At 40.6% G+C, this 26,665-nt stretch overlaps 1 protein-coding gene across 1 annotated transcript; it reads right to left on the bottom strand.

The window, feature by feature from the left end:
• Positions 1 to 2,481: 2,481 nt before the first annotated feature.
• Positions 2,482 to 23,770, bottom strand: rmnd5b (required for meiotic nuclear division 5 homolog B). Its single transcript, XM_036576889.1, has 10 exons — positions 23,726 to 23,770; positions 19,378 to 19,606; positions 17,677 to 17,819; positions 15,629 to 15,766; positions 14,594 to 14,694; positions 13,114 to 13,280; positions 10,208 to 10,373; positions 8,705 to 8,807; positions 5,176 to 5,330; positions 2,482 to 3,236 (listed from the first exon to the last, which is right to left on the bottom strand). The coding sequence occupies exons 2-10, from the start codon at positions 19,514 to 19,516 to the stop codon at positions 3,173 to 3,175; spliced, it is 1,176 nt and encodes a 391-aa protein (XP_036432782.1). The 5' UTR covers positions 19,517 to 19,606; positions 23,726 to 23,770; the 3' UTR covers positions 2,482 to 3,172.
• Positions 23,771 to 26,665: the final 2,895 nt, after the last annotated feature.

The following is a 26,665-nucleotide window of genomic DNA, read 5'->3' as shown; positions in this document are numbered from 1 at the left end:
TTTAAGGGCTTGGTAATCGGCTGTTATATTAGAGCAGGGCAAACAGTAGTGTGGACATTTAAAAGCAAATTCGAATACCTGTCGTCATGCTTGCTGCAGCCAACACTGCCTGCCTGAACTGCTTCCAAATTCAGTCAGGATAATGCAGGCAAAAAGCTGACCTCAGGTGGCCACAGCGAGGACTCTCTGTGCATCTCTGTCCAGTGCTTAGGGAGGCAACAAACGATTGTCTACTGAAGAAAAACACAGCACACAAACACACAGTGAAGCACTCAGGTGTGTCAGGCCGTCAACTTTAAGGTCCATTCAATTTGAGGGTAACTGCTCCATTTGGAAATTTTTAATTAATATCAATCCTTTCGGTCCAATCTGTTTAGCTATGCTGGTACATTCTCCACCATCGACCAGAAGGAAAAGCTGATGCAAAAGAAGAGGCTGGGGGGCTTAGGAGTTTACCTTCTTCAAACTATTACAGACGTGCCATAAACGCGCACACAAAGGAACAGACGGTAGACAAGGGTATGAATCCTGAAAAAAAATTTATCTGATCCAAATCTACCCTCAAACAGCATTCGCTTACACTGTATTAGCTATGTAGTTCTTTCTATGGGGTAGCAGAATGACTGCATACTTTTAGCAGACACTTAAAGATTCCATATCCCATATATGTATTCCTATCTGTGCGGCACAATGCTGAACAAGGCATAGTTATTTTTTAGGGCTGGGACGATAATCAATTTTGAAAACTAAAGAAATCCTGGATAAAATTACTGATGTTTTTATTGGGTATTTTACAGCAACATTCAGTATCTCTAGGAGTTTCCAGAGGGAGAGAAACAACAAAGCATGTAGGCCTTCTGACACAAAAAATAAGCGACAAGAAGTTTTGAAAAACGTATTAACACTAATGCAGTCTTTCACACCGGAGCTCACAGGCCTCATTTACACTTGGCAACAATGCCTGATCAGCGTGATCCAATCATGGTGACTGGATCATCATCTAACCGAAACACAGCCTTCGCCCTTCTGCATCGTATATTCAGATACCAAACTGACTGGATCATTTTCCCCACCACAAGATTTACATTTTTAAGAGTGTGGAGAAGAGTAGGCGGAGCCAACGCAGGCCATGCAGCATTTACTGCGTTATTGCAAAAAAAAAAAAAAAATTTAAAAAAAAATTCTTGCATTCATGATGCAGTACATTCTGGCAAAAAAAAGAAAGAAAAGACAGGGAGTTATGTACGTTCTACTTAGCATCCAGAGCTTAAGAAGAGTCAAAAGAAAAACATTAGCTTTTCAACACTTGCGTTTATAGGTCTGAATGCAGACACAAACGTCTACAAATGTTCAACGAGAAAGGTTCAATGCGGAACTTCGCTTTTCATTTCAGCGCTTAAATGTAAGAGCTTTTACACAGGCTGCACGAGCAGCGCAGCACAGCTTCCCAGAAGCAGCACATCTTTTAGAAGTCTGGCAAATAAGAAAATCAATGAAAAATAGTTAACAATTTATGCTACTTTTTCACTTCCCAGGAGGTCAACCAGGACTGACACAATCACTCAATCCCGTCAGAAAGCTGTAGTATTCTTTTGCTAATTATCTTTCTACTGACTTTATCCAGGTGTTAAAACGATGTCTTTAGAACTTGCTTGCTGTATCGCTGTGTGAACGACCAACTAGTTTGAGATGTGGAGGTCAAGCTGAGGTCACTCAGAGGTAGTATGTGTGAAACAGGCCTTTGTGAAAATAGTCAAGCTTTTAAATACATATATGGAAAACTTTAAGGTATGGATTTTAAAGCCAGGTGTAAACAGGGGCATGTTTGCTTGTGGTTTGTTCACTTCTTTTAATTCTCCAAGCTCTGAGCTGAAGCAGAGCCTCGAACCCGTAAAATCCGACTAGACCACTTAAATGTTGAACTAAAATTAAGAAAAAAAAAAACACTGTTTCTGATGCCGTTTCTCTCTGTGTGCTCACACAAAAAGAAGAAAAGTAACTCTACCAATCAATTTCATTGCCATTATCAATGAGTGGTCCCAACCCTAGTGAAGCCGATCATTTCTAGGCTTTACGATGTGTTCTCTCTCACTGGGTGCTGCAGTTGCAAGTTACTGAAGGTGATGTCATCTGTAAAATACTGTAAAACCAGCTCTGACAGGTAAAACCGGGGAGTTATCCGTGTTAAAACTGTTGAGAAAAAAAAAATGGTGCTTAAGTTTTCCAACAAACACCTCTTGGAATATATTGAAATTACTACTGGATGGGAAATAAAGTCACAATTCACAGCAGTATTTTTTTTTCCTTTTAAATATTTCTGAAATATATACACAAAGCAAGACACATAGCTTTTACTTTGAGGAATCTGTCCACGTCCGACAAAATCTGCCCACGGAATTAAAACTTCATGACCTCCGATTTTTCACACAGATACATTATCACACACTAAAAAAATGTATTAAAAAAAAAAAATTCAGCCAATCTGATCACACTTTTATTATTATTATACACCATCAGGAAGAGCGGCGTCATTCAGTTACAATCGACGTCCTGTTCACAACAGGCACAAAACCTCACCAACAAGCCCTCCACCAAATAACTCGCGGCCTTATTCAATACATCTCTGTGAATATACTTGCTGAAAAGCCGCTTCTGTCATGTACACAAGGCAGAATGCCCCTATATATAGTCGTTTAAATATCTGGAAATAAGCAACAGCAGAAACATACTATGCAAGAGGTTCACACACCTGTTCACAAGCATACAGCCCAGTCTCGTAGTCAAAAGGAGGGAAAAAAAAAGAGGGAAACTGAAAAAGGAATCTCAAATTAAAACAAAATTAATGAGGAGAAAAAAAAACACCACACATATACTTATAAAAGCCTGTGAGTCTGTCATAAATGAGCGTGTATGAACAAATGATCCGTTGAGGTTTGTCCTTGTGATATTTTCACTTACTGACTCGGATCTACAGGTGTGTGTGTGTGTGTGTTGTCATGACCACCGGCCTCTGCCAACTAAAAGCTTAGGAGGGGAAGCGGCTCCACGGTTCGAGCCGCCACAAAGGGGGACTCGGCGTGCCCGTGAACGTGGATCATTCCAACTCAGCCACTCCAGTGAGCTTCCGACACAGCAGAGCGTCCGCTGCTTTAATCTGCTCTCCTCCGCAAAGTCAGAAGTAGATCTGCTTAGCGTCCGAAGGGTTCTGCTCCATTGGACAGTACGGGCACTTCAGCCTGGGAAATACAATGAAGAGATTCATCACCATCATCATTATTACAGTAGCTGTTCTACAGATCAACAGGCATCTCCATCTCCACAAACACTCATACAGTGTTAAAAAGCACATTACCAAGTCTATTTGAGATTACTTAATAACCTGACCACCCCATTAGCCACACAGCTCCAGGGCAAAAATACAGAGGCAAGCTTTGGACAGCAAAAGCGTCTTGGCTGTTGATCAACCAAATCTGAGTAAGAGGGGAAAACTGTTAATGCTATCTTGCCCTAAGCTACCATTTTAACCCTGCATTCACACCGGCAGCGACACGAGGTGACAAAGCGGCCAGAGGTCATTCATTTTCAACGAGAGCAGGCGATTTCCGGCGACAGGAGGCGACACGAACGTTGGCAACGCAAAGTGGGAGGAATCAGCAACTTTATGCATTTAGGAGAAAAGTGATGTGGCGATTACCAATGTGAACTGAGCACTGAGCAGAGTAGTACACGCTGTATCTCCACCACTGTGAAACAGTACGCTCCATCTTTGGTTCCTAGATAATTGTTCCTACCACAGGTGGCCACAAAAAGACAGTAATCACAAAGACCAAACACTGTTTTCCTCACAAACTGACTGCACAGACCCGGGGATTAATTAAAAATAAGCACACAAGCGATTTCTCACCAGGATTTATTTTCAGCAGGAATGCATCTGATTTGTGCTTAGCGTCAGTGAAACCATGGCAACCAACGGTCCGCTCAAGTTCAGAAACGCCCTCAAGCGATGAGTGACCAGCGACAAGGGGCGAAAAGTCGCTGCCGGGGTGAACGCAGGGTAACAGGCAAAAATGCCGTCTTTCAGTGCAATTTTCAGCGTTGTGTGTGGGAGCGGGTGGGCAACCAGCCCACTGCAGGCGGGAGAGGGCCAAACACGCATTAAGAGAAATTCTGCAAATTAATGAACAGCCTAAATAAAGTAGAACAATCAATAAATCACACACACACACACACACACACACTATATATGTATATATATATATATACACATATAAACAATACAAAATGATAACTGTAAAACATTTAAAATTAATACAACAACACGGAAATTGTTGTAGCCAAAAATAAACGTTCCGTGGTTTAAATTCTGATTTGTGCTTACTGGGAATAAATGGCGTTTGGTGAAGTTACTTCACAGTGAGCCTGAGGGCCGTGACTGCAGTTTTATTTCAGCAGGGGAGAATGTATTTGTGGATAAACTGTCAGATATTGGATGTCAGTTTGCCTAGACGGAACTGAGTGGGCGGGAACGGGCCAAAACATTTTGGTTGCGGGCAGGGGCAGGACTGAATATATAGTAGATCTACTGAATATGCCTGGATCGGCTCCCATCAGGACATCTCGAGTTTAAACTTCACAAGTTAAGCCATCAGTAAGTCTATTTAAGAATTTGTGAAATCATTTTAAGAGGGGTCTTTCCAAGCAACAGCTCTTAATTTTCCCTTATTTCATATAGGCCTGGTGAGTTACGTCAGGCGTGTTTAATAAGGCAGAATGCTGAAGGCTGCAGAGCTGTGGCCCGCAAGGACCGTAGTCTGACACATGGTTTAGACAGCACGTTAGCTTGAGCTTTAGTTTTTATTATCTCATACTACACTGCACTAGATACATGTACATAAGGTTGTGTACTGTGCTGAAAAGCACATGACTTACTGCATGTGCACTTTATTCATTTTGTCAATATTTCATACTTTCAGTGCCACTTTAAACAAATATTCCCAAACCTGTACAGTACCGTATATTTGTAAATATATTTATATTCAATTTATTTGACGTATTAGTTATTGTATTTTCTGTCTTTGTGTGAGCATTTCAGAAATGTTATGTTGTGAAAATATTTTTTGGCTAATAACACTATCCTAATTCTGGTAACAGGAATGAAAGGATAAAGGCACTTACTTCCCAGCGTTGGTGAGTTTGTTAAGGGCGTCTCTGGAGATGACGTGCCCACAGATGAGCTTCATGGGTGGGTTACTCTCTGACGTCTGCTGCCTCAGGATGGGACACGCAAACACAGAGTGATACCAGCACTTTTTGCCCAGGTCTATTTCAATCTGCACACAAACATGCAAAAGAGAAAATATGAATTTGAAAGTGTATTGGCATTATGACTACCATTTACATTCAGCCAGCAGTTCCCTAAAAAGGTGCATATATAAAATGCATACAGCTTCTTTAATCTCCAGTGAAAAACATCAATCTATAGAATGAGAAGCTGCACATGAGCCTAGGGGCCACCATGTCCAATGCCAAGCATGAGCTAGAGGGGTAAAAAGCCAGCATTTGTGCAGCACTGTAACTGTGTTCTTCAGAGTGATGGAGCTCCATCAAACATCACTACCTCACCTCACTGATGCTCTTGTGCTTGAATACAATCAAATCCTCACAGTAATGTTCTACCATCTAGTGTAAGGCCTTCCCAGAAGAGTAGAGGCTGTTACTGCAGCAAAGGAGGAACAAAAGAAGAAACCCTGGAGGAGAAGGAGGTGTCTACAGACTTTTGGACATAGTGTTTCTAAGAACTATACAAAGAGGCTTAGTAGGGTATCACGGCACACAACACCCAATCAGAGCATGCACTTCAGTGTGGAAACAACAAGACCTTTTGTTAATTTTTATATTATAAAACTGACAGTTTCTGTCCTAACATCTGATTGGCTGAGCCGCATTCGAAGCCGTTGTAAAACACACGATATACACACACCTATGACCACCTCACAGCAACTGAACTCTGTATTACTGTGTCATGTCAATCACTTGTGCTGTTAATGGCATAATCTTTAACTCTCATGCTGCTCGCAGGGACCACCGAGTGTACTGATGAAGTAAGAATCAGTTTTTTGTTTAAACTGAGGGGCTGAAAACTTATTTTAACTTATTTTATCTTAACTAGAACTAGGCAGATCAGCTAGTTGACAAGCTAAAAGAGAGCCAATAGCCTAAACAGCTCCATCACTAATATCACAGGCTTGAATTGAACTACTCACGGTTTGATTCACTGTAAAACAGAAGTATAAAGGTCTAAACTACGAACTTGAATGTCTTACACACTTCAAATGTCCGTGTTTCAGTCAGAAGTCGTGTCAGGCTAAATCCCAAACAGCCCTGTTCTCCCTAAATAGTGTTCTGACTTTGAAAGTTTAGAAATTCTAGCCTTTACAGCCAAATAGTGCACTATTTATCAAGTATGGTCGCTGCTGAATCCCAAATGACTTGCATCATTTGTGCACTATGTAGGAAGCAGGGAGACATTTGAGATTCAGCCCCAGCTTGAGAAGAGGGCGCCATTGGATCAGTGCTACATAAGACTTTCGGTGGTAATTCTGTGACCAAAAAGTACTTATAAGGCCAGTTTTATTTAACAGTATAAAGTTTGGTCAGTAGGGGGAGCACTGCACTCACTGCTAGACCACTGACTCCGCCTACAAGCACAGCTATTGACTCGGGAGCCACTGAATGCTGTCGCTTTATTGGCACCCAACCGAAACAGCTGCATGAATTAGGGATTGTTTCATGTAAATGATATGTAAATGAGCTGCTAGTAGGCTGGTGCTTGATTTCACGCACTGAAGCTGATTCATCATTTGTAATCAAATCTCCACTTGTTCCCTTGTGGTATGAAAGTCTCATGAATTAGATGCAGAGTAGTTTTTATGCCATTAAAGGTGGTTAAATCTGTTCTTTTTTACACAACTTTGATGAATAAGGCACTCTAAATTTGCCAGACTTGCAAAATTTTCCAAATCAGTCAAAAAAGCAGTATTTACCAGCTAATGGAAATGCTTGTTACAGTTTTACATTTTCCCTTCTGTAGCACATCTGACTCCACTCCTCAAGTAATTAAAAAACTCATTACGAGATGAGTAATGCGCAGGGCCTTCGGGGCCGCAACAGGGAACCACTCTGCTGAGGAAAAACTGCTGAGGTGGAAAGAGCTTTAATTTTATTAGTATTTTAAATCAAGTCCAGATACAGATTATGTCCGGTAACACCATCAATGGGGATTCTTAAGTGAAAACACTTTTCTGTGTACAGCTATGCAGAATACAGTACTGGTGCAGTAAGTGTACACAACTATGCCAAAAATAGATTTTTGTATGTTTATATTGGATGACAGAACAGCATTGTTATTCTCCAAAGGCACTGTGCTTTCTCAGCAGCCTTCTAAAGACTCCTCTGGGGCCTGGAATGCATCCAAATTTAGGGCGGCCAAAGAAAGGAGCCAACAGGAGAGAGTGAGCGAAAGAAAGCACAGGAGAACAAGAGCGGCTGCATTGATGGCTCTGATTAAGATCACTGCAGTGTGAGAGGGAAATGCACATCAGATGCTTCAATAGCAGAGGAGCAGATGAACGCAACTTCCAGAAGATCAATGGTCACCTTATGCCAAATGAGGACCATGGATATGGCCACAGATGTGAAATGAATTCTGAATTTCATCAAATTCTCTAATTTACTGCAATAAACATCAAGTAGAGTGCAAAATACTAAACTTTTGGGACTCTGGGTTGCTGAATCGAACTGCACCCAAGAGGCAGGCAGTGTTTGTTTTCATACATTTCCAGGACAAAAATGTTCTGATCTCCACAGTAAACAAACTAAAACATGGTATTTTGGTGCATTATTTCTGTATTTGTTGAGTTCGGTCACTTCTTTAAGTACATCTCCTTCCATCTATACTTCTCCATTTTTAAAACTTATACAGGTGCACTTTGTAGTTCTACAGTTACAGACTGTAGTCCATCTGTTTCTCTGCATACTTTGTTAGCCCCCTTTTACCCTGTTCTTCAGTGGTCAGGACCCCCATGGACCCTCACAGAGCAGGTACTATTTGGGTGGTGAATCATTCTCAACACTGACGTGGTGGTGTGTTAGTGTGTGTTGCACTGATCTGAGTGGATCAGACACAGCAGTGCTGCTGGAGTTTTTAAACACTGTGTCCACTCACTGTCCACTCTATTAGGCCTGGTCTGTGGTGGTCCTGCAGAGGTCCTGACCATTGAAGAATGTGGTAAAAGGGGGCTAACAAGTTCACAGAGAACAGACGGACCACAGCAGTGTTTCTCAACCTCGGTCCTGAAGGCCGACTGCTCTGCACATTTTAGTATTTTCCTTGCTTTGAAACACCCACTTTAACTCAGTAATGGGTAGTTAATGAGCTGTTTCGTTGCATCAGGCGTGTTGGGAGCAAGGAAAACACTAAGAGTACAGGGCACTGGGCCTCCAGGACCCAGTCTGAGAAACACTGGACTACAGTCTGTAACTGTAGAACTACATAACATATACGGCAAGTGGAGGTGATGAAAAAGACAATGAGCACAGAAACCAGGAGGTGGTTTTAATGTTATGGCTGACCCCATATATTTTATATAAAAATATATAAAATATAGATAAAAATATGGAGAAAAAGAGAGACTGAGAGACTCACAGGCAGTTCGTCCTTGTGTGTCCAGACGCCGCTGCACTGTCTCTGCTCGATTACCTGCTTAATGTTCATCAGCACAGGCAGCGCCATGCAGCCAGACGCAAAACTAGGGGAAAAAAGGTGCACGTTAAAATAACAGGTAGCAAAACAAATGACAAAAATTCACTCCAGCCGCTTGTATTTCTTATTACAAAACTAATGTGAACCTCTGAAGACTGTTTAATGATCATTCACATTATCTAAAAGACTAATTATTTAAAAATTATAATACAGGTCAATCTTCAACCACATCACGGTGTCACTAATGTGTTTTTAAAGTTGCGGAAGGTATCAGAAGCAACATGCAGCAGCATAACTGCAAAATTTACATATATAAATATGGGTATATATGGGTATTTTTTTAGTCCATACATCACAATATTTATCATAAAAACCTTTTACTCAATACCACTCAGCCCTACTTCTTGATGACTGTGACAGTCTCACTGGAGCCGACCGTCCTCTTTGCCCAAATTACACAGGCTGTGCGAACACAACTATCGATAAGGTACGAAAACGAGCCTGTAGCGGGAAATTCAACAGGTGCATGAGGAAACATGCAGCTCTCAGCAGCAGGTCAGGAATGAGACACTACACAGGGTGGTAGGCGGCACCGTTCACATGTTTCTGAACGCAAGCGGAGGAGTGGGTCATGTGATGTAACCATCTACTGCCTACATCTCTGGACTCAAATCCCTGCTGGCCTTTTCCTGAGATCAGTGATTTAGAATGCAGCTTATGATCCTCAGCAGCTTTCATAATGTAATCTCATTATGCAAGGCAACACTGTCCCAAACGACTGATTCACTATACGTCCAAAAGTTTGTAAACATCAGCAAAACAACAGCGTTTCGTCTGAAATGCAGGGTATTAACAGGGAGTTTGCTCCTCATTTGCTGCTGTAACAGCCTCTACTCTTCTGGGAAGGCTTTACACTAGATGATGGAACATTGCGGTGAGGATTTGACCGCACTCAGCCATAAGAGCATTAGTGAGGTGAGGTACTGATATTGGTTGATCAGTTCTGGATCACTCCAACTCATCACAAAGGTACTGGATGGAGCTCCATCACTCCAGAGAATGCAGTTGGTTTTTTAAGCTGGACTATGCAAGATATTTCTTGTTTATAAGTGAAGTAGCATGACTGAGTCAGTAGGGAAACGTGGTGTACGACTGCTGTGGCAAGTCACTCCGTAAAGCCTGAAATAGTTTTTTGTTTTTTTGTTTGTTTGTTTGTTTGAGGGGTCTAAAGCCTCCCCAGCCCTGGGCCATGGAGCAGTGGAACTGTGTTCTCTGGAGCGACAGCGCTCCGTCCAGCACTTGAAGGCTTTGTCTAAACCTTATTATGAATAAGTTTGATCACAATATTCTGATCCAATACTATATTCTGTATATAATACTCTGATTCAGATTCTGATAGGACTAGTATGGAGTCAGCACAATTCACAGCACGCATTTTTGACTGACCTGACGCTGAGGGGCGACTCCACGGACAGGCCGAGCAGGGCGCAGGCGTCGCGGGTGAAGATGTTGCAGATTTCCGCCCACTGGTTGGTCTCCAGCAGGCTGCGGTAGGGTGAGTTTTCAATGCCATTGCGCAGGTAAACGAGGCTGCCCATTAACACCTGGATATCTACACAGGAAAAACAGACACAAGCTGGATAATGGCCACTGGGTCACACACACACATCAGTCACTGATCATTTGGATAACTGGGCCAATGTATATTAGGGATGTGCATAGGTACTTGAGCACTCTGTTAACTGTTCCAGATGCCAGTATGAGGATACTGAAATCACTACTCTAGTGTATAAAAATGTACAGGCCAGCACTTCAATAAAACAAAGATTGTGTTTTTAACAGGACTGTAAACGTAAAAGTATTGCTCGAATTTGCAAATATGCACATTATGTACATGTGTATGCAAAGGTTTGAACACCCCTGCCCCATGAATTACATGTTTTGTTGATTTTCTAAGTGGAAATACGTCAAAACATCCAGGTAACAAATTTTAATATGCCATTTTTGTGATGATTTTTAAGTGACCAACTTAAACTTATTTGCCAAGTTTAACATATTAGAAAAACTAAAACATAAAATATGCTGTAACTTTTGCACAAACCACATTTTATGTTTCATTTTCTTTTCGAATATGTTAAATTCAGTAAATTAACAATAATTTGCATTAAAATGTACAGAGGTGTGTTCTTTGCAGAGGATGTGTTCACGTATTTTCACGTAGAAAATCAACAAAAACATCTAATTTGACCAGATGTGCCCATATTTTTGCATACAACTGTATATACAGGGTGATTCAAAAAGATTCATCTGATTTCAAAATGATTTATTTCACTTGTAAATCATTACAGAACAATGCAGTAAACTTTAAATGGTTTAAATAAGCATAAAGTTTATTATGTAATTTTGAAAGTGCTCAGTATGAACCTCCTCCAGCTGTACAGACAACATCAACACCATAGTCAAATTCATACCATACTCGATTGAGCATGCCGGGTGTCGCTGCACTCACAGCTCTTTCAGTGTGATTTCGGAGATCATCCAGTGATGTGGAACCAACGACGAACGCTCTGAGCTGTTGGAGGTTCACTGCCCACGAAAATCACACTGCACAGTTATGACGGATTCACTCTTATTGAAGTGGAGAACGCAGAACGCTTTCTGCTCAAGGGTCTCCATCTCCTCTCAGACTGAAGGGACCCAGTGACAGTCAGAAACTCTATGACCCCCTCTTTCAATTGGTATGTGATTGGTTCCTAAGTGCCTGACTGTTGCAAAAATATGGCGCTTTGAAATCGGACAAATCTTTTTGAATCACCCTGTATTACAGGCTACTACAAAATAAGTGCTTAAACAGCAGTGCATTGCCAAGAACGTGTCGTTAAGGATGTGATTGAGAAGTCAGAACTAGGCTAAATACTCTAGCTAATGTTACCTTAAAGAAACAGTGAAAAGATATTTTTCTGACAAACAAACATGTTGGTATCGCATCCACTGAGAAGAAAAAAAACTCATCAGCATGAAATGGTGTACTGGTTAGCTCTAGTGTTGGCTCATTATGCAGCCTTTTTAGCCTTTTAAGACTGGTGCTGTCACCTAAAAAGCTAAGCCTACAATCTTGCAATAAAGTCCTTTTTTTATCCATTTCTCCTTCCCTGTGGTTAATAAAATATCCGTTCACGAACTCATGTGGATATTCTGATATCTAAGTTAGCCAAAACGCACATAGACATATATAAGTTTGAGATTAAAAAACAAAGTCCAGAAGTTTTTCTATTGTGGTTCTCTAAACATACAGTGCATACAGAAATACAGGCTCAATACACTGTTTGGCTCCAGCTGTCAGAGCAGCTGTGCTATCTGCTAACTGAGAGAGCTCCACAAAACACCCTAAAGGCTCGTTAGCGCAGAGAAGCACGTTCTACAGCTGTTAAGCCGAAAGTGCTGCCAATTCAAAAGATTTGCTGAGGACGGATTATGTTACCATTACAACAAGGACTATGGAGCACTGATTAGGAGCAGTCAGAGCTGCTGATATTTGCTGCGGTCTTCAGCCTGCCTCAGTCAGCTCATAGGCCCATTAAGCAGGACCCCACAGTGCACTACGCACAGCTGGTTTCTTCATGCATAGATAACTACTACAAATAGATATTTACTACTCAGTGAGGTCTGAAATGAGCATTTGTTCTGATGTTGCAAACCAGAGCTATTTCACGAAAGAGCTCTCTTTAATAAAAAAGAGAGTGGGATAATTAAACCATGGGTGTCATGGTGCTCAATTAAACCAATGGTTTTCAACGCTCGTCCTGGAGTCACCGTGTCCTGCACATTTTGGTGACCACACCAAATTATGGTCAGAGGTCGTCTAAGACATGGACTGGGAGCCAACGGACTACGACACAAATTTAAAACCTGTAATTTAGCACTGGTAGTTTAATCAAGGCTGACTGTTGCTGTGAGGTAAGAGTCATTGTTTTGTGGTTCTCACATTATGACCCCCTCCTTGTTTCTGCGCTCATTGTCCATTTGGGTCCATGGGGGTCCTGACCACTGAAGAACAGGGTAAAAGGGGGCTAACAAAGTATGCAGAGCAACAGATGGACTACAGTCTGTAACTGTAGAACTACAAAGTGCACCTATATAGTAAGTGGAGCTGATAAAATGGACAATGAGTGTAGAAACAAGGAGGTGGTCATAATGTTGTGCCTGGTCAGTGTATATTGATATATGATTCAGCTATAAACTGAACTATCAGGTTTTTTTTAAAGAAACTCAAAAAACCTAAGAGGACAGTGTGTCCTCACGGAAGCTGGTGAGAAACCCTGGTGTAGATCTGTACCCTGCGCGAGTCTCACCTCTCTGGTGTTGGACGGCGAAGGGCTGGAAGTGGCGGGCATAGTGCAATGCTTCCAGCTGGTTGTCCACGCCTCCGTTGAGCAGGCTGATGAAGTAGAGCCTGTGGAGCTTGAACTCCAGACTGCTGTTCAGATCCAGCAGCCTCTGTCGGTTCGTCACAGCCCATCTGTTAAAGGCAGCAGGACAAATATGGTACCAAAAACATGACATGACACCAGAAATGAGCAGTGAAAAAGGTGAGAAACCAACAGAGAGCAGTTAATTCTGCGCTCAGTGGATTTCTCTGATAATTCTGTTTATTTTTTTAAATTCTGACACATCATATCTGCTGTTATATCATTAATAATTCAACAAAGGGGGATTTAACTAATTTAACTAAATTAGAACAGCAGCTAAGTTAGTTATTCCTGAATTCCAGTCATTCCTGTTCAGTGTGCAGCGTTCATGCTGCATCAGGTTTTTGTTTGAATGGTTCGATTTGCTTTTAACGTGGTTATCATCGGTCTGTGGTGATTTTATATGGTTTATGCTGGGCTACCAGCCACAGTGTCTGGAGGGGGGTTTAGTCTTCAAATGTAAATGTTTAGCTGCAGAAAAAAGGGGGGAGGGATTGCCTAAATTTAAGAGCACACTTTAAATATGTGATAACTCGTATGAAGCTGTCTCAATGAGCCAGTAATTTAACATATTCTCTGCTATCAGCAGACCTGCACCCCCCTCAAAATTAAAAACCCATGAAAACTTAACAATCCATGTGAATGGAGTATCCATTATTCAAAACAGTGAATTTCACAGAAAGGTGAGGAGTTTGCATGTATGGCAACACTGCAAGAGACAGAGAAAGGAGCTTAATATTGTAGGGCAGTGGTTCTTAAACTGGTTCTCAGGGACCTCTAGGCACACCATGTTTTGCTCTGTCTAAAAGTCTAAAAATCTGGACTGTCTGGGGGCCCCGAAGACCAGTTTGAGAACAACTGGTGTAGGGCAATAGTACTGGTCTGCAATCCTGGCGAGCACAGCACTACATTTTAATGTTCTTACTGCTCTGAGAGTGTCTACACATTAGACAATGCAAGCACAGAGCAGCAGACGCATACAGAGGCAGACCGTGTCTGTCTAAAAGGCTTGTGTACAGCTGAAAAAGAGAGGTTTGTACAGTTTTAAATCAGGCATCCATTTTTCTACTGGCTAACGTACCTCTACATCTGAATCCAGTAAATATTTGACACAAAACAGACGGCCTTTTCTCTGCTTACAGGTACGGCGGTTCGTAGCCTGACAGAGTTAATGCTAAGTGAAACACACTGAGGGAGCTGTTGTCTGACCCTGTTAGTGCGCAGGCACCCTAACACCTCTCATTTAACTCGCAACTTGTATTGGTGCTACACACAGGTCAGCACAATCACAGTTCTACAATTCACTCCCTTTTTGTAGCAGGATTTTTGATACTGCGAAAAGAAAGAGACAAGCCATACGTACTCTAGTGCTGGCCTGAGGTCCTGCATTCTTAACGCCTCGAGAATGCGGTTGAGCTCCAGAAACGGCTGCTTCATGCTCATGTCGATAACCACACCAGACTCCTGCAACAGGAGACAAAACACAGACAAAACAAAGTTAGTGGAACGGCAAAGGTACTTCATACTGCAGTTTCACAACTCTGGAAGTGGAAAACAATGGCCGCAACTTATTTTTATAACTGATTAATCTATGGATTATTATTTGATTCCTCCAACTACTGTGTCTTCTTCAGTTTCTCTCCCTTTGCCAACCCTATCATTCAAAGTTCCTTTTGTAAGATTTCTTCTTTCGTATTGCAAAGAAATAACAGGAGCCATTATCACCCCTTCCACTTGCTTGGAGTCTGACAGAAGGACCACGTGGCGTATCACTATTACAGACCTTTAGTGAGCTTTTAACTAAATTTTTATTGTTTTTAACAAATGCAAAAAAAACAAAAGCAGCATTTTAATCAGCGTTGTTGACAAACTGTTGCCACCCTAAAACAACTATAGACACCAAACTTTCCCCCTTTTTTTCCCTAAAACATAATTTCACAATGCCAGCTGCTATTTATAGTGTGTCCTTTGTTTATTTACCTACCTCTGACTCACTAATCGCACATATGGAAATGTGTACAACTGTATATATCATAGCTTTAATTTCACATTAAAACTGTGCAATACTGATGTATAAATGTGTATATTTAGAGTTTGTGTATATATTTTTACATACTTTTTATTTATTTTTGTACTACTACAAGGGGGCTACGCACCCAGGATTTTCACTCACCTTCACACCTGTTTAAATGTGATGTGGCAATAAACTGGATTTGATTTTGATTTGATTCGAGTAAGTTACTCAGTATGGTATTGGTCTCATTTTTGGCGAGTACTAACAATATATACTCGTACTTGGTATGAAAACAATGGTATCGATACATCCCTAATCATGACTGACACTGCATGTTAATGTACCACTAACTCCTTTCTAGAGGCAGCGATGAAACAAGCCTACCTGGCAGAGGTCCTCAGCCACGCTCAGCATGCCCTGGCGGTACAGGTGCTCCACAATGGTCTCACTAAGGTTCCTCTGTTTCTCGGGAGAGTCCCACACGTTCTCAGCCACCACAGCACTCACCTCCGCATCAAAGTTCTACACGGAACAATACCTCATTACACACGTGAGATTTAGTCACGTTTAACCAAGCTACTACAGCAGAGGTGATGGACTCCAGATGAGTCCAACATCTGCTTCTTTAGTTTTGCACTGGAGCTACAAGGTTAATGTAGCTAACAGGTAATGGAAGCTCACACACCACCAATTAGCATGGTGCAAACTGCATATCTAAATCATCATGTACTTGAGTAATAATAGAGCCGAACAGACTTGCTTATGAGGTTTCTGACACAGTAATAAATGCTGTTATCTATAAAACAAAAAAAAAGACAAAAATACAGATAATTTTCAAGCCTCGAGGCGGCTACTGCAGGTCAGCTGGGTTTGAGCCAAGGGTGATGCTATGCAGTCTGCATATTGTCAGTTGGTGGACACTGCTTTTCTTGTCCTCTAAAATAGCCTTAATGCAAAATTTACATTGCAAAACAAAAGCTATCATTTATAAAGCCCTTCATGAGTTAAATCAGGCCTGTCAGACATGGGAAAACAGTCAGTGTGGCAGCTGTGCAGGACTTCCTTCATGACATCCTTGTACTCCGTGACGAACTATGATTATTAGAGCTAAATTTTTAGTTTGGGCCATAAAACCTCTTTAAATCTGTCAAAAAGAAAGAAGAAAAAAAATAATAATAAAAACACCACCTCTATGATTTACGCCTATTTCAGCTAGTACCCCTATGGGACTGTATATTAGCGCTAAGATAACAATGAGTGTGTTTACATGTGCTTAATAATCCGATAACTGCAGAAAATCAGATTTTGTTAGTAATCTGATCAACGTGTTTACATATTTTTGAGTAATCAGATAATAGGAAAACCCCAGGTCTACATGAGTCAGATTTCTGCTTTGCAACCAGCCAATAAACTCACAGAAGATGTGATGTAAACATAACATAAAACTCTTGCTGTGGCTTTTTTCTTTTTTCTTTTTTTCAACATCACAGCACTTTACCTGAAAATATGAACATACATCATCTAGAAGATGAAGAACATTTAAATCCTTCATTTCGTGTTTGGTTTCAGTGCCGCTCCAAGGAGAGGTACAGTCATTCTCGCGCATGAGCAGACTGAGAAATCCGGAAGAAATCAGAGTAAGAGTTTACACGCACTGAGAAATCTGATTACTGAGCTTAAATCCAGCTCTCTTTATCTGATCTCTTAATCTCTTGATCGGATTATTGAGTGCATGTAAACACACTCAGTGATTCAAACAACCATTTTCTGGCCGCTCTACATAAATCAGATATTTGCAGCTTGTAAAAGACGTTCCATGGATTTTAAATAAATCAGACTTTAACGTGTTTTCAGTTACTCGTTCAGTTACGAGCCCCAACGTAGAGCTGCTATGGGTTTATCCATTTCTAAGATCTGACTCAAAACTGACCAGACTATCACTCCTACTCAAAGTGACGTGTCTAGAACTCCCAGAATGCCTAGAGTGACTTTTTCCTCACACTCACAGGAAATCATAACATGACCATTTGACTTCACTGTCACTTCCTCATTCTATTAGTAGTTCATGTGACAAGTTAGAACTTACCAATAGTCCTAACCAATGAGAGAACTTGCTTAACTATATCTACATATCTATATCTATCTATCTAGACTCTACAGAGGGAAAAAAGCTCTGACTGGATAAATTTGCCGATGGGTTATTAAGAATTTAACTCATTTTTTTTCCTTCCAACCAAAGTTTCAAATAAAATAAAAGTATTACTACGATAATTACAGAGTGTGTACAACTAAGCCTGATGATTATATTGAACAGAAACAACCTTAAAAGGACAAACATTCATTCTTCTGTTTCACAGAAATCACTAGGCTTTTACTGAAGGCCAAGAAGGAACACTGCTTGCAGCAGATGACCAAGCACAACTGCTACTCACGCGGTCGATAGCTTTGCCCACTTTGGACACGCTGCCGTGGATGTCCTTGTGGCGAGAGGCGAGCATCTGCACTGTTTCTTTGATTTCCTTACAGCACTGCGCCATCGTCTGAGAGAGTACGGACAAATCCGCATCTTGTACACCTGAGATGAAGGGAGAAAATAACACAATGTAAAACATGTTTCAGGAGGGCAAAGTCATGCCCTGCCATTTAAACAACAGCATGAATCATCTGTGTAAAACAAAGCTGGAGTTACGTAATCAGCTGCAAGCTTTTGTGTGGGCAAGAGGGTCAAGAGATCGCGAAATGATGAAACGTAGCATGACTTCTCCTACCGGGTGGGCTGCACTGCCTATCGGCACAAACAAAGCACCTGTTTTTCCTCTCGCGCCTCCGGAGCCAAGAAATCTACAATACACTGCTCTTCAAACTCTACAGCATAACATAAACAAACACTCCCACAGGCTCTCACCACTCTAGCTGATAAAGGTGTAGTGATCAATACTGTAGTGAAAAACCAGTGAATGGAAATTGCTACCTGAAACCACCAGTGAACCTACATGTGTCTTCTGAATTTCGTTGATAATGGTAAAATAGCAATAAATCTACAAAATGTGTAGGGACTATTTTGCGTCTAACGCATCAGCCCACGCATTCATGACCATTTCAGCTAATAACTTTCATTAAACTCTTCAGACGTCTGGTTCCCATTGCCTCCCCTGTGAACTATTCTGACTTGTTAAGTTTTCTAGAAAGAAACATTTCATATTAAACCACTCTGAGTGGCTTTGTTTACATCTTAACCATTAAATTATGCAGCAATTAAAATAATAAATAAATAAAAAGTGGAATTCCCCTTTAAAATTTGCACTGGTCACAAAATTTCACATTAGGCTTTGTTCACCAGGCTGAAATGGCAGACTCAGATCTGATGTTGTCACAGCTGTGTGGACACGCTAATCTGATCTTTTCAAATCCAACCTGAGCCACTTTGGCTACGTTCACATTACAAGCCTCGTTGCTCAAATCCGATCTCTCTGACTCGATGGTTCGCACTCATTTAAGTAAGTGATTCAGATCTGTCATTAATGTAACGAACTGGCGTCCTGAAATGACTCACATGAGCACATCCTGCTCAGTAACGTCACGTGAATGAATCACGTTCATCATCATCAAACAGTCTAACGAGCAGAACAAGCTTCACTGAGAAGATAATTAACTCTGATCAGCTCTCAGCTTCATTATTAGAGCGAGACGAAGGAGAAAAAGGTGAGATGAGCTGCTTTTCCACCGTTTACAGGCTTTAACTTCTGTTCGGCGCTGCTGCCATGGTAACGCTGAATGATGCCACAGTCGAAAAAAAGCTCACGAATTCCGATCTGAGCGTCACATTAAGGTCGTATGGCCACGAATCGGATACGTATCCGATTTTCACAGCGAAGCTCGTTCTGCTCATTAGTCTGTTTGATGATGATGAACGTGATTCATTCACGTGACGTTACTGAGTAGGATGTGCGCATGAGGGTCATAGAGATCGGATTTGAGCAAAAAATCGGATTTGAGCAAAGAGGCGTGTAATATGAACGTAGCCATAGACAGGCCCTATTTATTCTAGCTTCCCAAAGTCACAGGAGTTGAATCACCACCCTCGGACTGATGCATCACAAACCACTCGTGCATTTTTTTCTCTTTCGTCTTACCGAAGGTGACCAGCTGGCTGCGAAGTTCACACACGTTCCGCAGCAGCTCGTCCAGACGCTCCTCAGACTGGTGCCCGTACGTCACGAACCTGTGCAACACTTTCTCCAACTCTCGCTCCACACAGGCACACTGCTCCATCACTGTAGAGTAGGACTATCTCTCTCTCTCTCTCTCTCTCTCTCTCTCTCTCACACTCACACACACACACACACTTAGCAGCACCAACACCTGCAGAACAGACACAGAAGCATCACAGGTTATATAATTTGTCATGTATACATTTTATATAACATATAATCATGTACGATTGGAATATGATTATATTAATAATTAGGCCAGTCATCATTCTTACATAATCGACTGATCTTAAGTATTTAAGCTGATCACAATTATTTTCAACAGTTGTTTTCTTTGACAATCAAAAGTTTTTTTGATCTATTCGGTTGAGGCAAAAACACATACTTATTACATCAGTATCATACCGGCACCAGAATGAACAGTGTCAGAATGTAACTGCGGCACAAATTATCAAAACAAGCTGGCAAATAGGAGGCCAACTTCAGCTCCCACATCCTTAACAGGATCCCGGACAACTGAACTAAGATGCACATTTTACTCCGGACAGCTTCTCAAACCTTGGACAGTATCGAGCAGCTTCGCTCAGCGTTTGACACTGAAGGGACTGAAGAGATCGACATTTCCAACTTTATTAGCATCACAACCTCAACAGCAACCTATGTAGCAGCCATGCTGTGTGATTTCATCTACATTTTGAGGGTTAAATTTACTGGGATTTTTAACGAGATCGAAAGCAAGTAGCTAGAAGTCCAGAAAGTAGCTAGAAGCTCCAAGTAACTAGCAAAGCTAACTGAACAGCATGATGACCGAGCTTATTTACACAGAGGCTCATTTTATTTTCCTGTCTGTGTTTATTTCGACATTTCGGTGCCTCACTGTAAACCAGCCAATCGGAGCTTATCAAATTATTCATGAGCCCCCCAAAAAAAGGGAAAACAGCTCGTTTCATTCTAGGGGCTCATCACAGGGTTGGAAATGGAAGTGTAAAACCGCATCTGGCCATTTTTCCCCCGACCAAACTAACATACCGCATAACCGTTCAGATATTTTAAAATACTTCACTGGAAAAAAGATAAACTAGGTTTAAAAGACCATATACAGATAAAACACTACATGGCACAAAATGCATATAAATGGGCCTGAGAATCCAGCTCTGTTTCTTACTGTAAGACAGAGCAGCAGGAGAACTGCCCACTAACAGTCACTTCATCAAAAAGGTCATTATTATTTGACTCAGTTGTTCAGAGTAGAAGAAGCACTAAATTTCAGAGTAGCAGTGAAGAAGCTGTGCCGCCTGCCAGACCTGATTACAACGCTCCTGTTTCAGATTAACGCGATCAGCGGCTCCTACAGATCAAAGTCTATCAGAAACAGTCATCACAGTACATGACATTAACAGGCCACATCTACTCAGACGCACACTGCACTGAAGACTCGGTTTTGCCTGGATTTTCACAGAATACATTTCAATTATAAATGATTCACAGTGTGATGTTTAGTTTTAGGATTGTGAACAAAAAAAAATAAAAATCCACCAGCAACACAGAAGAAAAGCTGAAAAACTGAGCACAACCAGTCAAATAAGCTAAGCTACTAACCTGTAAATGTGCAGCTGCAGACAGAAACACTGACAACACACAAAACTCAACATGTGTATATATATATATATATATATATATATATATACACACACACACACACACACACACGTGTATTTATATATATATATAAAATCTGTACTGATATAACTATCAGTACCATCCACTAATTGATGATGCAATATCACTGTAAATTACATTTGTGTGTGTGTGTGTGTGTGTGTGTGTAGTGTATATATATATATATATATATATATATATATATATATATATATATATATATATATGTATAGAGCTGTTGTCGGAACTTTACAGGAGAATGAAAGAACCTACTTCACTTATAATGTAAGTCAATGGAAACAGACTTTTTTCCCCCAAGTAAATTTAGGCTGTTTCTTTTGGTTCATTCATCATGAAATTTACAAATAATGTAAAGAGTAACAGGCATTTTCAAAAAATGTCAAAAACTGAAAAACGAAAAAAAATGGAGAGATGAGGTTTTCTTCTGACAGCAGCGACACACACACACACACACACACACACACACACACACACACACACACACACAATACACACACACATATATATATATATATATGTAACAGGTGGATGAACACTTTTATGCATAATGTATGAATCAAATTTATACTGTCTGTCTGATAAGTGTCTGATACATGGATCATACCTATGTCTGATAAACACATCATAAAACATTAAGCTAACATATATGCGTAATATATGTCATCCACATAAGATTAATGCTTTTATTATATAGTATTTGTGTTACACATGTTACGTGTTTATTTACGGTGTTATATGACTGAAATATAAGTCCCACATTTGAAAAAGGCCAATTTCAAATAAGCTGGCATGTTTAACACGTCAGATATAAGATGGATTTAAGGGAAATCCATATACGCCAAAGCAGGTGATATACTGCCATATATCAAGATTTCTGTTTGGGAAGTAAGGTCTGCTTTGGTTAAAGAGAAAGAACAGAATAAAACAGTCTCAGATATTGTATTTTTTAAATGTTGAATGCTCTAAAAATGGAAAATTTACACAACAGAAGGTTAAAATAAGTCACATTCTATTTAGCTGTATCGAAAAAGGTATCAAATCGAGACACTGCGTCAAAATGATTTATGAATTTTCTGAATTATTACCACTACAAGATACCATGATGTGTTATTTACTTATTATTATATATATATATATATATATATATATATATACTATATGTACTGATATAACTATCAGTACCATCCACTAACTGATGATGCAATATCACTGTAAATTACATTTGTGCTGAAAAAGAATGTGTTGACAATGTCTTTATATGCCTTTACTCTAGAGGTGGGCGATACAGCAAAACATAATATCACGATACTTCCAGATGTTTTTACAATCCACGATACGAGTCACAATATTTCGTTTTTTCTTATACGTTCAAACAGATGAAGTAGTGCCACGTTTTAAAAATACTATTAACAACTATGAATCCAACGACTAGCATCCAACATTTCACACACTGTCCTGAATTCAATTAAACAGAAGGAAAAAAAAATTGTGCTGGGCAATATAACAATTTATATCATTATCATTCTTACACCACTATAAAATATGCTTTTCTGATCATGGGTATCGTCAGTACTAGCAGAACACAGAACGACTGCACGTTTTACTATAAAGAGAGCCGTATAACTGGGTTTAGTGCCACATACTGAATAAAAATCACTGTATTCACAGTTTTTGCTGGTATTTTTTTTTATGTAGCACTACTGACTCTTCTTTCTCAGTTCCAACCCAGATCAAATGTCTGAAAAAAATAAATATCGTGACATATCAAGTATCATGAAAATTTCCTGAAGTATCACAATGTAAGATTTCTGCCGTATCGCCCACCTCTAGTAACTGTGCTCTCTTCTTCATCAAAAACGTGGAAAGAAAGTAATTTTAAACCGCTGATCAAATCCATGATATACTCAGAAAAGCATACCGTGACATATCAGGATGTTATTTATTTATTACGATAACGATAAATATCGTCGTACCGTCCAGCTCTACATTACCTGGTATCGCTACATTATAAGATATGTGGAAACGTCACCACCAGACTTCACAGACATTTCAGTGGCTGATTTCTGACTAACGTTACAGGCTGAAGTACAAATACCGACCTAGTCCTTACTAAGTCCTCACCTAGTCCTCATTTTTACAGCTCCAGCTTGTCCTCCAAACCCAGTTTCTTCCTCAGCCTGAGCTGAACTGTGGCTCTGTGTCCTGTCCGGCTAAAATAAAGAGCTAGCAGACCTGGAGACTAACATTACAACCTGCTTCAGCATCGCCTCGACACTTAGTCCTAAAACTAATCACCATTTCAAACGCAAAGGGTGAGAATCCCGGACTAGGAGCAGCCGAGGAGTCAGAGAGAGAAGAGGCTGAACGGGCAAAAACAAACACTAGCTAGCTGTGCTAGCGTTAGCCAACAGGCTAACTGCAGGCAGGCGGGACCAGCTCGGCCAGCTTTCCCCCGCTTTCACCGGCAAACCCCCGTCTTACAAGGCGAAGTGTCGACGGGGTTCATTAGACTCAGCCATCTGCCTCCATCTGGGCTGATTTAGGGCTGTCTGAGAGAGGAAAATGGGAATAAAGCGCAGTGTATACTCGCCTGCTGTAGCAGCGATCCGTCCGTGGAGTAGAAGCTCACCGCGGATGGCGCCCTCTAGGAGCCGGGAGTACAAGAGCGGTGTTTATAAACTACTTTAACCGTTTGTGAACCAGCTTTGTACCAGCGCTGAGCTTCCCTCAGCACTTTACTGAAGCCCAGAGAGGCCGAGAGGTAGTTATAACTTTCTAAGATGTTATCTTGAGATCATGACTTATTTTTCTTGTGATCACAAGATTACAGAAGTTGTTTTCTCGAGATCACGACTTATTTGTCTTAGGATCTCAAGATAAAAGTTTTTTCTCAAGATCACTACTTGTTTTGTACGGAGCCCCGCTGGTGACATCCTGTATAAATAAAAATAATGCGTGGCCACGACTTAGTAAGCTGTGATCTCGTTCCCACGCCTTACTAAGTCGTGGCCACACATTAGGATCTCGTTCCCACGCGTTAATAAGGTGTGGCCACGCATTATTTTTATTTATACAGGATGTCACCAGCGGGTCTCCGCAGTTTTGTGATCTCAAGATAACAAAATTTGTTTCCCCAAGATCAGATTTTTTTATCTCACGATGACAAAAGCTACGGAGCCCTGATGGTGACATCCTGTGTAAATAAAAATGGGTGGCCACGCCTTATTAACGCGTGGGAATGAGATCCTAATGCGTGGCCATGACTTAGTAACACGTGGGAATGAGATGATTAAGTCGTGTCCATGACTTAGAAAGGTGTGGGAACGAGATCACGGCTTACTAAGTCGTGGCCACGCATTAGGATCTAGTTCCCATACTTTACTAATGCATGGCCACATGGGAATGAGACAATTAAGTCGTGGCCACGCATTATTTTTATTTATACAAGATGTCACCAGCAGGGCTCCATAAAAAACTTTTCTCACAATCACAATTTATTTTTCTCATCATCTCAAGATAATGAAGATTATCAAGTTATCTTGAGAAACAACTTCTGTTATCTTGAGATCACGACTTATTTGTCTCATGATCTCAAGATAAAAGTTGTTTTCGCAAGATCACAAACTATTTGTCTTGGGATCTCAAGATAAAGGTTCTTTTCTCAAAATCACTACTTGTTTTGTGATCTCAAGATAACAAAAGTTGTTTCCCCAAGATCAGACTTTTTTGTGATCTCACGATGACATGCTGTTTTCTCAAGATCACAACTTGTTTTTCTCTTGATCTCAAGATAACAAAACCTGTTTCCTCACGATCACAATTTATTTTTCTCGTCATCTCAAGATGATCAAGATTATCAAGTTATCTCGAGAAAACAACTTCTGTTATAAAAGTTCCAAGTTTTTTTCCTCAAGATCCCAACTTTTTTGTCTTGGGTTCTCAAGATAAAAGTTAATTTCTCAAGATCACAACTTTTGTGATCTCAAGATAAGTTGTTTTCTCAAGATCACAACTTATGTTGTGCTCCCATGATAAAAGCTGGTTTCCTGAGCTCAAACTTTTGTGATCTCAAGCTAACAAAAGCTGTTTTCTCACAATCACAACTTAATTTATGATCTCAAGATGATCAACATTATCAAATTGTACAAAGAAAAGAACTTTTATCTTCAGATCACAAGACAAATAAGTCATGATTTCAAGAAAACAGTCCAGAAAATTATAACTACCTCAAAGCCTCTCTGGACGTCTGTAGTATTTACATCACCAGACACTTTATTAGAAGCTCCTGCCTTGTAGCTCTACCTCGCTGATGTTCAGAGACTGTAGATCCGCAATGCTCACCTGTTGATGTGCAGCTTGTGTCGGCCGTCTTTTAGTCCTTCATCAATGTAGGGTTGAACGATTTCAGGAAAATATTTCATTGTGATATTTCACAAATTTTGCGACTGCAATTTAAATTGCGATTATTTTCTGTAAATTAAGGTTCAGGCATGTTTTTTTTAAATCCAGGAAGACCAGAATATCCACTATTTCTTGTTTAAGGCTTGATTCCTGAACGCAGTGTGCCAGAGTGCCAGTAAGCCGAGGCTGTGATGTCACAACACAAGTAGGTTTGGTTGCCTCTGATTGGTCTAACTCGTCTACAGGCAGTTCACAACCTCTGTGTTATTAGGTTCAATTCCCTCACTTAAAACTTAAGACAACTTTTTGGTAACGTAGGCCATAATTTACAAAAGTGCCCTCTCTTAAATTATGACTTCGATATAAAAATGATTCATCTCTTACGTCAACAACCAGTTTCTGACCACAGAGCTGCTCTTGGCTGGATGTTATAGCAGTGATGCTGATGTGTATGTAAAACTCCTAGCAACACCACTGCGTCTGATACATTCGTACCAGCCACTACCATGTCTGTGTCACTGCGCTGATGAGAATGGACCACCAACCACATTTTTTTTCAGCAACCAGCTGTTTTTTTTTCAGCCAGGTGTTCAACAGCAGTCCTGCGGTCAGAAACCAACCATGGGATGAGAGGCAGAGAGGGTCACTGCTACTGTTCAACAGATGGGCTACAGTCTGTATTTGCACACCTATACAGTGCAGCTCTAAGATGGGTGTTTCTAATAAAGTGGCCAGTGAGTGGAATCAAAAGGTAGGTGTTTCTAATAAAGTGGCCAGTGAGTGGAATTACAAGGTAGGTGTTTCTAATAAAGTAGCCAGTGAGTGGAATCAAAAGGTAGGTGTTTCTAATAAAGTGGCCAGTGAGTGGAATTACAAGGTAGGTGTTTCTAATAAAGTGGCCAGTGAGTGGAACTACTAGGATGGTGTTTCTAATAAAGTAGCCAAAAATGGAAGTACAAGGTAGGTGTTTCTAATAAAGTGGCCAGTGAGTGGAATCACAAGGTAGGTGTTTCTAATAAAGTGGCCAGTGAGTGGAAGTACAAGGTAGGTGTTTCTAATAAAGTGGCCAGTGACTGGAATCACAAGGTAGGTGTTTCTAATAAAGTGGCCAGTGAGTGGAAGTACAAGG

Source organism: Colossoma macropomum, unplaced genomic scaffold (assembly GCF_904425465.1).
Source record: "Colossoma macropomum unplaced genomic scaffold, Colossoma_macropomum, whole genome shotgun sequence".
Classification (NCBI taxonomy): Eukaryota; Metazoa; Chordata; class Actinopteri; order Characiformes; family Serrasalmidae; genus Colossoma; species Colossoma macropomum.
Note: the sequence above shows the minus strand (reverse complement) of the source record. Positions and strands in the feature narration are given on the sequence as shown.

Bases quoted from the DNA above. Each gene is read 5' to 3' on its own strand.
- rmnd5b (XM_036576889.1), bottom strand. From the start codon at position 19,516: ATGGAGCAGTGTGCCTGTGTGGAGCGAGAGTTGGAGAAAGTGTTGCAC. The intron at 17,820-19,377 runs GTAAGACGAAAG...CCTTCATCTCAG, and splicing joins CAGCCAGCTGGTCACCTTCG to GTGTACAAGATGCGGATTTG. The intron at 5,331-8,704 runs GTGAGTCTCTCA...GTTTGTGTGCAG, and splicing joins CACACAAGGACGAACTGCCT to ATTGAAATAGACCTGGGCAA.